The 14074-nt window shown below is 41.4% G+C and overlaps 2 protein-coding genes across 4 annotated transcripts; one reads left to right on the top strand and one right to left on the bottom strand.

Moving 5' to 3' along the window:
- Nucleotides 1-2804: 2804 nt before the first annotated feature.
- Nucleotides 2805-6425, top strand: LOC121318945 (serpin H1-like). 3 transcript variants are annotated; one of them, XM_041256164.1, is made up of 6 exons: nucleotides 2805-2943; nucleotides 3808-4319; nucleotides 4410-5022; nucleotides 5244-5342; nucleotides 5614-5846; nucleotides 6115-6425. In XM_041256164.1, the coding sequence occupies exons 3-6, from the start codon at nucleotides 4440-4442 to the stop codon at nucleotides 6412-6414; spliced, it is 1215 nt and encodes a 404-aa protein (XP_041112098.1). In that variant the 5' UTR covers nucleotides 2805-2943; nucleotides 3808-4319; nucleotides 4410-4439; the 3' UTR covers nucleotides 6415-6425. The 3 variants fall into 3 exon arrangements, with proteins under 3 accessions (XP_041112098.1, XP_041112099.1, XP_041112097.1); XM_041256165.1 differs by lacking the exon at nucleotides 3808-4319; XM_041256163.1 differs by lacking the exon at nucleotides 2805-2943 and having other exon boundaries at nucleotides 3742-4319.
- Nucleotides 6426-6446: 21 nt separating this feature from the next.
- Nucleotides 6447-12880, bottom strand: LOC121318946 (immunoglobulin-binding protein 1-like). The gene is made up of 6 exons (XM_041256166.1): nucleotides 12609-12880; nucleotides 11633-11953; nucleotides 10940-11135; nucleotides 9852-9931; nucleotides 9397-9506; nucleotides 6447-8720 (listed from the first exon to the last, which is right to left on the bottom strand). Exons 1-6 carry the CDS (start codon nucleotides 12818-12820, stop codon nucleotides 8572-8574), a joined length of 1068 nt encoding a protein of 355 aa, XP_041112100.1. The 5' UTR covers nucleotides 12821-12880; the 3' UTR covers nucleotides 6447-8571.
- Nucleotides 12881-14074: the final 1194 nt, after the last annotated feature.

Here is a 14074-nt window from a genome sequence, read left to right as displayed (position 1 = left end):
TACTGCAACCCTGGTCAAGCCTGCCCAAAACATTCAGGCAATTGCGCAAGAAGTCTGCTTCACTAACCATTAGAAGAATATCCACCGCTGTACTTAACTGAACTAAAAAGGTTTTAATTAATACATTAATTAATTAATACATACATACATACATACATTACAAAACATGAAATCTTTACCCCCCCCAAAAAAAAAAATCATCACTCAAAAAAAGCATAAATAAAAACGTTACCTTTTGTGTAAATGTAGTTCTTGCTCCAATGAGTTCCTGAAATTTTGCAGCACTAACAATTTGTGAACCAGGAACCCTTTCGTGCTTACCGGAGTGGGACACGTTCCTATCGCCACATTCTCTCTTTCGTAAAGGTAAACAAACATTAAAATTACAAGATTAAACTGACAAGGTTAAGCAGAGAAAAAAAGGGTCGCTGTGGTTTTAGAACTACCAGTGCAATTTTACAGGGTAAAACTAAATGTATTGGAAGGCCTGGTTATGCTCTCATGCGGCACAAAAACTACAATACAAATAAGAATGCACCCAAATGAACTTAAAACAACTGAACTGTTCGTCAGGTTACGGATGTGTACTTATAAACCAATCCAACATTAGGTTTGAAACAGTTTTTCTCATTGGTGACCATTAACAACACAAAATCAACAAGAGGGCGACTGCTCGTAATCACGTGGCTGCTTCCCACTCTGCTACCATTGAAGCGCGGAATTTGAATGGGGCCTGTGGGCGATTTAAAAACAACGGGCTCTATCTAAAAAGAAATCAGATGTTTTTAATTGGTTCGCCACTGTAGAATTCGAATTGAGTACGCATGCTTTTCTCTTTTCGCAAAGCAGCCTGAGAATCCCAAAGAGAAAACGAAAATACTCTGCCAAAAGCGCTTTTATGATTCAGTATTCCCAGGTTAAGAAGGAGACCAGAAGCAATATTCATTGACAGGTGTGTGTGTGTGTGTATATTATATATATATATATATATATATATATATATATATATATATATATATATAATCACTATATTGCAAATACAAGGGGTAACTCCAATCCAACCATATATTATTTACCAATGAATATTCCTTTTGGTCTCTTTGGCGACTCAAACCATCGCTCTAAATTTGAATTTTACAGTATGGCACAGTGATAGCATCGGAAACCATCTGTATGTTTAACGAAGGAAAAAAAATGGCTTGTGTTTCCCTGCATGATTTCGCAAAGCAACATGCGTGTGTGCAATCTGTAGCCCCCCAGGACAGATGAAAATCAAAACAAATCTGCTTTAACCTTATCTAACTCCCTTTGGTTGTGAGGGAACATAATATAACCACGTGTCCTTTATACCAATGAAGTAGTTACTTCATTAATAGCAGGGACATGGAGGGCTGATGCCCACCCTATCTCCACCAGGACTCTGAAACGACCCAGAGGCCAAGAAACCCAGTACCACTTTAAGATGGACTGGTAGGGCTCAATTCCTTTCTGACGGACACTAAATCAGCCTTAATCACCTCACGGAAATCCACAACCGCAACCTAACGCTCTCATCTGGTAAACCATATAAATTGACTCTGGGACGGTATATTGCTTCTGTTTCGATTTTGCTTCCTCTGTTCTGCATGAGCGCTGCATTCCAGAAGCAGATAGAAAACCTCAATTTCAGCCAGATACAAAAATCACCGTTTAGAATCCTTTATATAAATCAGGAGAATGACTTGAACACCTGACCAGGTGAACACATTCGACTAAAATTAGGAGTAACAACTCAAACGTTGACAATGAGAATCACAGGTGGGAATTTAAAAGGGGCGTATCGGTATGTAAATGAAGCATTCGACATGCTTAATCGAGTATATTCTTATAGTAGTGGAATTAAACGGAAACAGGAGAATCTTTGTTAAAATAACCTTGAAAACTCAAATCACCCTGAAGAACCGCTAAAAGAAGAACCCATTCGACAGTCGCATAATTCATCTCGAATGTCCCTCTCGAATTTATGAGAATAGAGCCCAGCATGTTTCATGCTAATGTTAAAACCAGTAAACATTTCACAATGAGAAGTACACTCGCCTAAACGCATTACTGACTCGATGGACCAGCAGCAACTCATTTAGGGTACTAGAAATTCCTGGACAAAAGACTGATGAGTTATTAAAGCGTGGTTAGAAAGTTTTGGAGTCAGGCGCGCCCCCGCCTGCAGTGCAAACGTGGCAGTTTGAGAGGGAAACATAGTTTATAGTTGGCTTTGATTTGAACTGCTGCCATTTCCTGTTACGTCGTGTGGTGTGTACTGTTGGAGGACTGCTTAGTTAAAGGGTTGTACAAAATATTTTAAAACAAAATAAAACGTTTATATTTCTTGCATATCGATCAATGAAACATCTATTTCTTAATCCTGTACCTATTCATGCACGGGAAATATAATATTTGATATGTAATATTATTAATGTAATATTGAGATTCATTTATTCAGTGCATTTTTTCAAAAAAACTGCTAACGTTGCAAATAAAAGCCTACAACATTTTGAAACATTAGGCTAATAGTAGGTACCAGAACAACCCTTCGCAGAACTGTCTGTAGGGACCTCTGATTTCTTCCATACTACTTGATCCCCCAAATATTCTGCATTATGCAACCCCTTACAAAATCTGATGCAACTTCATGTATTTAATGTGTTTAAAAAAAAAAAAAAAAGCTCTTAAGAATCTCTCTCCTCTCCCCACCCCCACCTCATACAGAGGCCTGTATATATAATTGGGAGGTGCTTCTCGTCGCACTGGCTCACATTTCACAGGCAGCATCATCCCAATGGATGTGTTAGTCTGGACACAGGGCTCCGAATTCCTTCTGGAAGCTTCCCTGAGCCTGTTATAGTGTGACTCGCAGCGCACATTCCCATTCTAAGAGGAGGAAGAGCGAGCTGTCTGAACGAAGAGGTAAAGCTTTCTTTTAGGCTGCTCTACTGTATTGTATGCGAATTGTTAATTGTAGCACAGATTGACCGACTTTTGCTCAGCTGTTGAGGTTTGCGCTATTTTATTCTACAGGGGGAAACATTTTTGGCTGTGATTGCCTGTTTGTGTGTTTAAAAGAATCGCATGGATTACATGAATTTGTTTTCTTGCGTGATTCGCTCGACAAGTTTGCAGTGATTTGTGTGACCTGCAGAAACGCAATGATGTTCCCATCACCGTTATCTTTGCTCCAGTTTGTGCTCTGTTTGTGATCAAGTAGCTGTTCTCTCAATTACACGCTGATTGAAAAAGCAGTTATGGTTTCAAATGCTAACCAAGGCAATCATCTAAGCGAAGCACGCCTCATTTTCGGCATTCAGAAATGAAGCTTTCTATAGTATTTGTGAAACTTTACAATAACTGAGAACTCCTTGCAGTCTGCATTGCCTGATACGACGTGTTTAAAAGCTATACACGAGAGAATGTTTGCTAACACATCTTTATTGGGCATTCCATAAAGAATTTAAATGTGTTTCACTGTGAGGTCATTGATGTCGGGACTATGGGAAAGCCCAACATTGTGGTGATGTGCCTATCCTAACGCACAAAAGTATTGTCTGTATCATTAGTCTGATGTTGACTGTGTGGTCCAGGCTGTGGTGTGTGTGTGTGTGTGTGTGTGTGTGTGTGTGTGTGTGTGTGTGTGTGTGTGTGTGTGTGTGGTTTTTTTTTTTTTTGATAATGAATAACTCTAGGGCAACTGTCAGTAAATAATCCATTTTGGGGGAGGGGAGTGTTTTTAAATAATTTGTGAACCAATATACTTGTACTCATTGTGTTTTTCAGAATGGACTTGACAAAGATATACATCGCTTTGAAAACATTTCAAGGCATAAAGTGGATTAAATGGAAATAAAAAATGTAGACATGTTTAAAATTCCAGGAAAGACAAAGCCCTGGTGTTAGTGTGTCTAACAATGCATCTTCAACTTCCCGTCAAGTTTAAAACTTGCATGTCTGCTTGACAGTTTTGTAAAGATTGCAAAGGGGGTTGAGGATATGCCAGAAAGAATGTCCAGAATCTGGATCTGATTAAACATGCACTGATCGTCTACCCTGGCTGCTATCCAGTTTGGATGAATTAGATACAAGTTTGCTCAGGTTTAAAAAATAAAAAAAAAAATAAAAAAAATATAGTGTGCATTAAGCACTGCAGCATAGATTTCATTTTGATATCAGACAAACTTACATAGTGACTCACTTTAGAAACAGCCACTACCTTCATCAGTACAGTCTAATGTACGTAAACATAAGGACTCTTGTAAAGATGCAAGGCTGAAAATATTTCAACAAACTTGGTAAGACCTTAAATATATATTATATATATGACTAATTAATAATATACTGATGGAGTTGTCCTGAAGTCCCTTTTTCTGTTCACTTTGCAGGCTAGACGTGAGTTTCCATTCCAAGTTGCAATGGCTTTGCAGCTAGCAGTTATGTGCATTCTCTTCAGCCTTGCCAGGGCAGATTCTGTAGCCCTGAAGGATCATGCTTCAGTTCTGGCTGACAGCACCCTGAGTCTGGGCCTGAACCTGTACCAGACCATGGTGAAAGACCAGAACCTGAGGTCAGAGAACATCCTCTTCTCTCCAGTGGTGCTGGCCTCCTCGCTGGGGGTGATGACGATGGGCGCCAAGGAGAACACCGCCAGCCAGGTCAAATCGGTCCTGAACGTTGACCTCCAGGATGACCAGCTGCACCCGGCCTTCTCCGCACTGCTCAGCGAGGTCAGCGATGAGAAGGCCCGCAACACCACCTGGAAGATGGGCAGCCGCTTGTACGGCCCCACCTCGGTGAACCTCCGGCCGCAGTTTGTGGAGAGCAGCAGGAAGCTTTACAATCACGAGCACGCCAAGGTCAACTTCAGGGACAAGAGGAGAGCCCTGCAGTCCATCAATGAGTGGGCCTCCCAGAGCACCATGGGCAGGGTGGCTGAGGTCACCAGAGAGCTTCCCGGGGCTGACGGAGCCCTATTCATCAACGCCATGTACTTCAAACGTAAGCACAACACCGTTGCTGTTAGCATGGTATTAAAACCTGTGCAGTTTCTAACTTACCACAGACCTTATCCCAACATCAATGTAAGGTCTGAGGGATTCAAGTTTTATGTATATTTAATAGAAAACCCACAGTGATTTATGCACCTCTTTGTACACATGTGTATGCTATTTAAGGGAGGATATTTGACATGCTTAACCAGTGTCTCTTTTCTTTAACAGCCCACTGGGAGGAATCCTTCCATTACAAAATGGTAGATAAGCGAGGGTTCATGACCTCCCGTACCAACACCGTGTCCGTGCTAATGATGCACCGCACAGGTAGGGGATTTCCACTGCTTAATTACTGCAGCACGTTTTTATAGTTATCTAACCAGCTCGGTGAATGTGCCTTCAGCTCCTTAAGGGTGTATAATGTTAAGTCCCCTTCATAAAATTGCAATCCATTTGCAAATCCTCTCATGTGGACCTGAAAGCTGGTGTGCCACATTAGTTTTGTTGGTCCACTAAAATATACCATGTTTCTTTCTTGTCTAGTAAACTAGTAAACATGTCTGATTTCCCTAAAGTGCCCTGTATCATCTTTTTTTAGGTTACTATAAGTTTTACGAAGACAATGAGAACAGGCTAAATATTCTGGAGATGCAGTTGGCCCACAAGCATTCCAGCATGGTGTTCATCATGCCTTTCCATGTGGAGCCCTTGGAGAGAGTAGAGAAGATGCTGACTAAGGAGCAGCTCAACCACTGGTTCAGCAAGCTGGAGAACAGGGCCGTGGCTCTTTCACTGCCTAAAATCAACCTGGACGTCAGCCACGAGCTTCAGGTAGGAGTCGGGATCTCGGTGGCGGAGGAGCACCACTTGAACAGTGTCTCCCAAATGGTTTAAATGAACAACTGATTAACAACCCCTTAACTGATACTTCACACTGTTTGGCTGAGGCTGCGTTGCAAGGATTCAGCTAGTGATACTTGATTCGTTATTGATCATCTAAAACCCCAACACTAATAGGAATTCAGTGATCAAAGTGATTAATCTGAATTAGTTTTTTTTCTGATGTTCACGTCTTTGCCTTTTCCTCTGTCTCCTACAGAAGCACCTGCAGGAGCTGGGCCTTGCCGAGGCTGTTGACAAGACAAAGGCAGACTTTTCCGGGATGACTGGCAAGAAGGACCTGCACGTCTCCAGTGTCCTCCATGCGGCCGTCCTTGAGTGGGACACCGAGGGCAAACCCTTCAACCAGGATATTTACGGACAACCGGAGTTCAAGTCGCCCAAACTCTTCTACGCTGACCACCCGTTCATCTTCTTGGTGCGAGACAACAAGACCAACTCCATTCTCCTCATCGGCAGGCTGGTCAAGCCAAAGGGGGAAAACCATGACGAATTGTAGGAATCTTTTTTCCTTTTTTAAACAAAAAAAAAAAAAAAAAAAAAAAAAAAAAAAAGCCTAGTGTTCCAGGTTACACATTCCAAGTTTTGCTGTAGTTTTTAAAGTAAATAACTCAAGTTCAGTTCTTACACACTTCAATTATATTGTAGAAGATAACGGGATAATGTGATGGAGAAACATGTTTCTATACAATATGAGTAATCAAAAATAAAAATATCCAGAGATGTTTCCAACTGCTGACTGGAAACCATGACGGTGTCGTTCTTCTTATCCATAGCAGCGCGGATATAGAAGCAGGTATACCTTTTTATATAGTCTAGTTGTATGTTTGCCAAGACCTAATGCCGTGCATTCCATTAAACAGTGTTGGTAATTAAAAGCAGTATGGGCAGACCTGGTTTTGAACTCCTAGTTGCTGTAGGTTTCAATGTCCAATTTCTCTGTGATTTGGATTCTTGTTACAAGTCTTTGTATTACCAGTAATTTACCCAGCCTATTACACCACACAGTGAGGGTATTTCTATTGTCTTTATCAATTTCTCTTTTTATTAATATTGCAAGTACCAGTATTGTTTTTTCTAGGGATCTTGGAAATCTCAGGAGAATTTTTTTTTTTTAAACTTTGAGCCACTGATGTTATTTGCTTAATTTTTAAGATTTTCTTTTTATGTTTATACTATATAAAGTCAGTTGTCAAGTTTATCTGGTCTTTAACCCATCCCATACTGTACCACTAACCCTTATTCCACACCTTTCTCCACAAGCTATTAGCTGCAGTACCACTTTTTTATTAGTTGCTGATTGGCCACCAGCAAAACAATCTTAGCACCATGACTAATCCAATCTAATTCATAAGGATTGGACAAGAAGGTTTTGGTATCATTTGCAACTCTCTCTATAATGAGTGCTTACATCAGACTGTAATCCAGTATAGTACGAGCAGTGAGCTGCTGTGGCATGTTGGTTTCTATATGTAGTGATATGACTGAGCAGACTCCTCCAGACACAGAACACTGATTCCCAGGGTGGGGACTGCAGAAGATGCCAAGAATTCAGCCCCTGCCAGGGTTACATCCTGGGTAGAGAACATTCAACAGACTTAACTGCAGAGCTGAAGATGTTTCCCCTCTCACTGCAAGTTCAGATACAAAGCTGCTGGACATTTCAATGCTGTGGAGTATTCCAGTTATAAAGAAAACATAATACAGTACATTCTTCAAAAGCTGCCACTAGACATTATTCTACTGGATACATTTGAAATTGAACAATGTTTTTTTTTTTAAAAAAAGGTTGTACGTGAAAGCAGCTTTTATAATTTGACTGTTTAGAAATCTGCAAGTAAAAATATATTTTACTCCCACCCTTCTGAACGGCCCCTAAGGTGTTAAGGGTGCAGATGTTCACCTGATTCATCTGCTTCCCCAGCTCTAAATGCATGTTTTTTATTTATTGAAAAGGCTATTAGTTGTGTGCATTGATAGCAATTAAAAAATACCATGCAAGAGATTAATCATTGTGTAACCTTTTTATTTAAAGAAACAATATATTGTAAAACACTACGCAGGTCGGCCTTAAATATATTTATACATAATAAAAATAAATGCAAACAATTTGTACTCTTACAAGCGTCCACAATTCTATAGCTTTGCTTCTGCAAAGAAAAAAAAAACAAAAACAAAAAATGTTTTGGCTTCTAACTCCACCCTATTCCAGTGACAATTATCAGTGGCTATGAACTGAATGTACTTGAAGAAAGATTCTTCCCAAGATTACTTGTAGGACAGGAGCACATCTCAAGGAATCAAATTTAAATGACAGCTTTTTAATATTTTTTTTAATGGAATTCTTACAGGCAAATCTCCAATTTATACTAAAATGCCTTTTTAACAGAATCAAGAACCAGGCATGTTACATCTGTGACCCTCACAGTTTAAAGTTGAGACCTGAATAATCAATTATAAAATAGCTATTTCTGCCTTCTGAATCCCCAGCCTCACCCCTCCCCCTCAACCCAGCTGAAACACTGGCCAATCAGTTTGCAGCTCGGGGTTATTTATGTGTCAAATGCAGTTAACAGACACTCATCCCCGCTGCACATGAAGCCAGCAGGAGCAGTTTATTTCTGTAGCACTAAGAGTCCAGCAGGCAGTGAGATTGCTAGCCCATGTTCTTCCTGTTGCCGCAGCCTCTCCTGTGCGTGTCTTTCCAGTTGTCCCAGTCCCGAGCTCTCTGCAATGCTTCCTCATTATCGTTTCCTATCTGTCTCTCCTTCTCCTCCTCCTCACGTTCCTCGTTATCAAGGTCAGCTGCAACAGAGACGAGGGAGCCTCATACAATTACCAGGACAGAAGCCAACCACACCCTTTGTGTTACAGCTGTACTTGCTAGGCCTTGAATTTATTAATTTAGTATCCCATTGGTTATGATAGCAACACCGTATGTGAAAAACATACAAAGAAATGAATGGAGAGTCACCAACACATTTTTGCAGTTTTATAGGCAAAGCACATGAAACATGTTGTCTAAGCCTTCACAACTACCAGTATATAAAAAAGGACAATCTGTAATTGAAATGTGTACTGCCTGCCCTTCTATGGTACTTTAAAACTTTGATGTCTACACTGCCATCTACTGGTAAAAAAAAAAAAAAAAAAAAAAAAAAAAAAAAAAAAAGGATAAAAGCACACCAAAGACATCAAACACAGCATGTTACTTGCATGGAAAAAAAATCTAGACGGACAAGCTTAAAACTACTAAAATAAAAAAAAAACATGTTCTGCAAGAGAAGAAACTGGTCCTGAGAGAGCCAAACAGCAGCTTTTACTCACAAATATGTATTTGCAATCTGACCAGGGTTGCAAATCTTGTAAATACTGACCAGGATCATGAGCCTTCTCCTGCCAGGACCCCCTTGTAAATGAGATGTGTCTCTCAGGGGCTCTATCCTGGTTTAATAAACACAATTGTAAATGTGTACAGTACCTGCGCTCTTTGGGATCCCCTGGTCTGGGAGAGATCCTTGTCTTCTGTGCTGCTCATACCAGTCATTCACAGTCATGGTCGGGAGGCTTGGATAGCCTGCTCCGAATACTCTGCAACACCAAAACACTCTGTAAGCACGGCTCCATATGGGAAACGACACGATTTTATTAAGAGCTAAATTAGATAGACCACAGGCATTTTGTTCATGCTTAATATAGAAGCAAGCACCTTCTCTGAAAACAACCAACAACCCACATGGGTCTACAATTAAACTTCACATGTATACAGCTCTAAGATAAGGTAGTCCAGGATTAGTGTTGATCAGGGTCTGTGAAACCAGCCCTGAAACTGCTTAGTTAGCTTAGTTAGTCTCTGTGCAAACTTAGTTTGTGATATGCTTGATTGGCACCTAACTAAGATATAAAAGACATACCAACCCATTAAAACAAGCCTACCTGGCCTGGACAGCATCTTTTGTGAGAATGAATGGTTTCATTGGCGGCCTCTGCTGCTGTCTAGATGAGTGTGCAGAGTCCTAACCCAAACAAACACATATAAAGTCACTGCAAATAAGGCTGCAAAGAGTACACAAGCTGTTTTAAACAACATTCTAAACAATTCACCCAACTAACCACCAAATCACGTCCCTTTCGAAATGTAAGAGCAAGGGTGGCCAATCAAGGTCTTGCAGGACCACCCCACTCCAGGTTTAACAGGGACAATGATCAATCACGGTCTTGGAGGGTCACCACACTCCAGGTTTAACAGGGACAATGATCAATCACGGTCTTGGAGGGTCACCACACTCCAGGTTTAACAGGGACAATGATCAATCACGGTCTTGGAGAGTCACCACACTCCAGGTTTTTTAACAGGTACAATGACCAATCACGGTCTTGAAGGGTCACCCAACTCCAGGTTTAACAGGTACAATGATCAATAACGGTCTTGGAGAGTCACCACGCTCCAGGTTTAATAGGGACAATGATCAATCACGGTCTTGGAGAGTCACCACGCTCCAGGTTTTTTAACAGGTACAATGACCAATCACGGTCTTGGAGAGTCACCATGCTCCAGGTTTTTTAACAGGTACACTGACCAATCACGGTCTTGAGGGTCACCACACTCCAGGTTTTTTAACAGGTACAATGACCAATCACGGTCTTGGAGGGTCACCCACCTCCAGGTTTAACAGGTACAATGATCAATCACGGTCTTGGAGGGTCAACACGCTCCAGGTTTAACAGGGACAATGATCAATCACTGTCTTGGAGAGTCACCATGCTCCAGGTTTAACAGGTACAATGACCAATCACGGTCTTGGAGAGTTACCACACTCCAGGTTTAACAGGGACAATGACATAATAACTACTTCAGGGTCTGGATGTAAGATTAATTGGTTCAATTAAACACTTCAGAACAGGGTTGGAACAAAGACCAGGACTGGAAGGGCCAACTTTGGCCACCCCTCCTTAACAGCTACATTGTCATCAGGGCCCATGACCTTACCCCATGAAAGCTGAATAAAACATCAAACGTGTACCTTCTTCAGGGAGCCCATCCTCTTGAGAATCTGCACCTCCTGGTCGATGCTCTCGATCTCCTCCAGTGCGATGGTAACCCACCTGCGTGCATTCAGCAGGTAGAAGTCTCGCACCACTTCATCCTCCGCCTGCCCGCTGTCCACTGCCACTCTGATCTCTGACAGTTTGGCTTCTGTCTCCTTCTTCTGATTGTATCTGTTTGTAAAAAGAAGAATAATAATAAATGAAAGTGAAATTAAATGAGCTTGATTCTGTCAGCTTACACCAGGTGTGGCCAAAGTTGGTTCTTCCAGTCCTGGTCTTTGTTCTAACGCTGTTGTAAATTGTTAAATTTCCATCCAGACCCTGAAGTAGTTGATTTCTCATTGCACCTTAAATCTGGAGTGGAATAGCCTCCAGGATCATGACTGATTGGACACCCCTGACTTACACAGCAGACATCGGTCCACATCACAACTCCACCAAGCTATTTGGCACAATGACTGACAGGCAGTAATAAATCACCCAATTCATTTAATATCTAAATAAATATTAACAAGAGATGTTAATTTAAATGAAAAGCAAGGGAGTGTGCTGACATAACACAGTAATTTATAGATGCAGTTAAAAAGCTACAGCACCTGCTGAATGAAAGTGCTAAACAAACTCCTGAATGATTCAGTACATCAATATGTATTTTAGGAGGTACTCCCCTTTCTATCTTGGCATTTCTGTGTACTGCCATAGCCACCAGGTCAGGGGGGTTTGGGGGCACGGCAGCAGCCCCGCTGCTCGAATCCTCCCCTGTTTCACTGTTTTCTTCTGGGCTCTGCGTTGGTTTCGGGAGCTCGAACTTCATGATGTTATACTCTTTGCAGCGTTTTAAGAAGTCCAGGAAGTAAACCCTGGCCTTCTGCACCTGCTCCAGACGCTTGGAGGGGTTTGTCTCTTTCATCGTGAGCGAGCCCAGGAGAGCAGGCAGCAGCACGTACTTCAGGTCTGCCGTGGCGACTTCCTCCAGCTCTTCATTTCGACTGGGGACAAACACACGACACGGGCATTACGCTTTAAAAGACACATGTATACACATAAAAAGACGTGTAGACATACATTCAGATCAAACATGTGATTACATTTACAGTGAATGCAATATATTAGAATGTTTCCTTAGTTATTAGTAGCCCTTAACGTTAGAATAGCAGTATACATCGGGGATGGGAATAAGACTCCCATTGCATAGCAGTTTGATCCTTTTTTTTTTTTTTAACTACGGTTTTACTATGAGTTTAAGACACACCTGAGCTTGTTACCGATGCACTGGGGCTAGTAAAACCTGGACTCTGTTAATTTCGTCTCTCGGTAGTATTGGCAAAATGACCACTCGCATTGAAGCAGAAAAGCTGGATAACAGTTTTAACAGTGCCTTCTCGTTTTGTTTTTCAAAAAGCTAATTTATTCTATGACCTGTCAGTGAAGATAGGGCTGTGCACAGCGACTAGACATTCAGCTATAATACAGAAAACAGCAGAATACCTAAATGCACTTGCAATCGCTTAAACTGGTGCATAGTGATTACATTTATCACAGCATACAGCTACCAATGCGTTTTCCTATAGATAGGCCTCACCCAGACCTGCGGCTCGTTTGAATCTCGCCCCCGGTGTTGTGTGAAACGCAATCGGGTCGTACCTGAACAGGTCGAGCTGGGCAACCATCCGCGTCGCCTCCTCTAACTTGGAGACACCGCGCTTGATTTTAACTTGGATCGAGAGGGATGAGGTCGGCTCGTTTGTGCTTTCCACTTCTTCATAGAGCTTCCACCCGTTGTCTATTAAATCGGAAAGTTTGGGCTGATCTGCACCCGACGCTTGGCTCTCGCTTGTCACTACCGCAGATGCCATTTTTTTTGTTTCGGAAAATATGACAGGTTTGGCTTCTCACGGCTTCCGTACAGTTCCGTTACATGGTTTCCTGTGAGTGCCGGGACACCATAGAACTCGAAAGGGTTGCAACAGAGTGGCTGCTGTACTGCGTTGCTGCTGCTCGCTGTGCGCAGCGATAGAATTGCATAGGAATATTTAGTCGCCGTATGAATCAAGTTATAATTGATCTGTAGCATTTGTATTTGTGTCATAGCGTGTTATCTGTATGTAACAAGTAACATTATTGCGACAGTCAATTAAAAAACGTATAGACATCTCATTTAAAACATACAGAACTGATCAAATATTTTGTCCACCAAACAAAAAGAAATATGAAGAAGCAGGGCTGTATCACCGCGATTCTGTCTTAGCACCGCGCGTATTTCCTTTTCAATGTGACGTGTGCTTTTGTGCCAACTGACCAAATTTCGGTCAACATCAAAGCACGCATTTCATTTTCCATCGTTGCATTACCTTAGCACAAGGTGTCGCTGCTGTGCAAGGAAAACAAATTACTCTTACCACTACAGACAGAAAGCACTCCCCGTTTCTGTATGACGATGCTAATATAATGTTGAAATGAATACACATTAACACCATAATGTTAAAAACGTTTAAACATGTTTACGGTCAGATAAGTACATCCCAGCTTTTTTAAAAAAAAGGTATAATATTTTGAGTTTTACATCTACTGTGTAATACGTTTTGCATATATATTAATACCGGACAGGATAATAATAAGCTATAGGATGGTCTTTTTTTAATTTATTTTTACAGATACACGTGTAAAGTAATGTTGACCCATTTACAGGGTATTAGCACTTGCATTATATGATTACAAGCAATGCAGGTGATGTAAGGATACGCGCAAAGTGATTTGCCGGTAGAAAACCCACATAATACTGCCGTAAGTCGTGTTTAGCAGCAGTAAAGTCTGATTTTACCAGTCGCTAAAAATGTGGCGTATGTAAAGAACGGTGTTGGACTGGCTGGCGTTCTGCACCCGCTATCAGATTTGCACCTTGCTATCATTAATCCGTTAAAATTAATGTGAAATTTAAATGAAGAAAAGAGCGTGGAATTGGGCAGGATTTGGATACTAAGCGGGCGCAAACATTATAATGTGATGTAAGGATTTTGTCTTGCACTTAGGCAATTCCTGACCCTCCAAAAACTTCAAGGTGCAGACCCTTGCACACACCTGCAGAGACCTGTCATTGGCTTCAGGATGGC

Source organism: Polyodon spathula, chromosome 7 (assembly GCF_017654505.1).
Source record: "Polyodon spathula isolate WHYD16114869_AA chromosome 7, ASM1765450v1, whole genome shotgun sequence".
In the NCBI taxonomy this organism is placed as follows: Eukaryota; Metazoa; Chordata; class Actinopteri; order Acipenseriformes; family Polyodontidae; genus Polyodon; species Polyodon spathula.
Note: the sequence above shows the minus strand (reverse complement) of the source record. Positions and strands in the feature narration are given on the sequence as shown.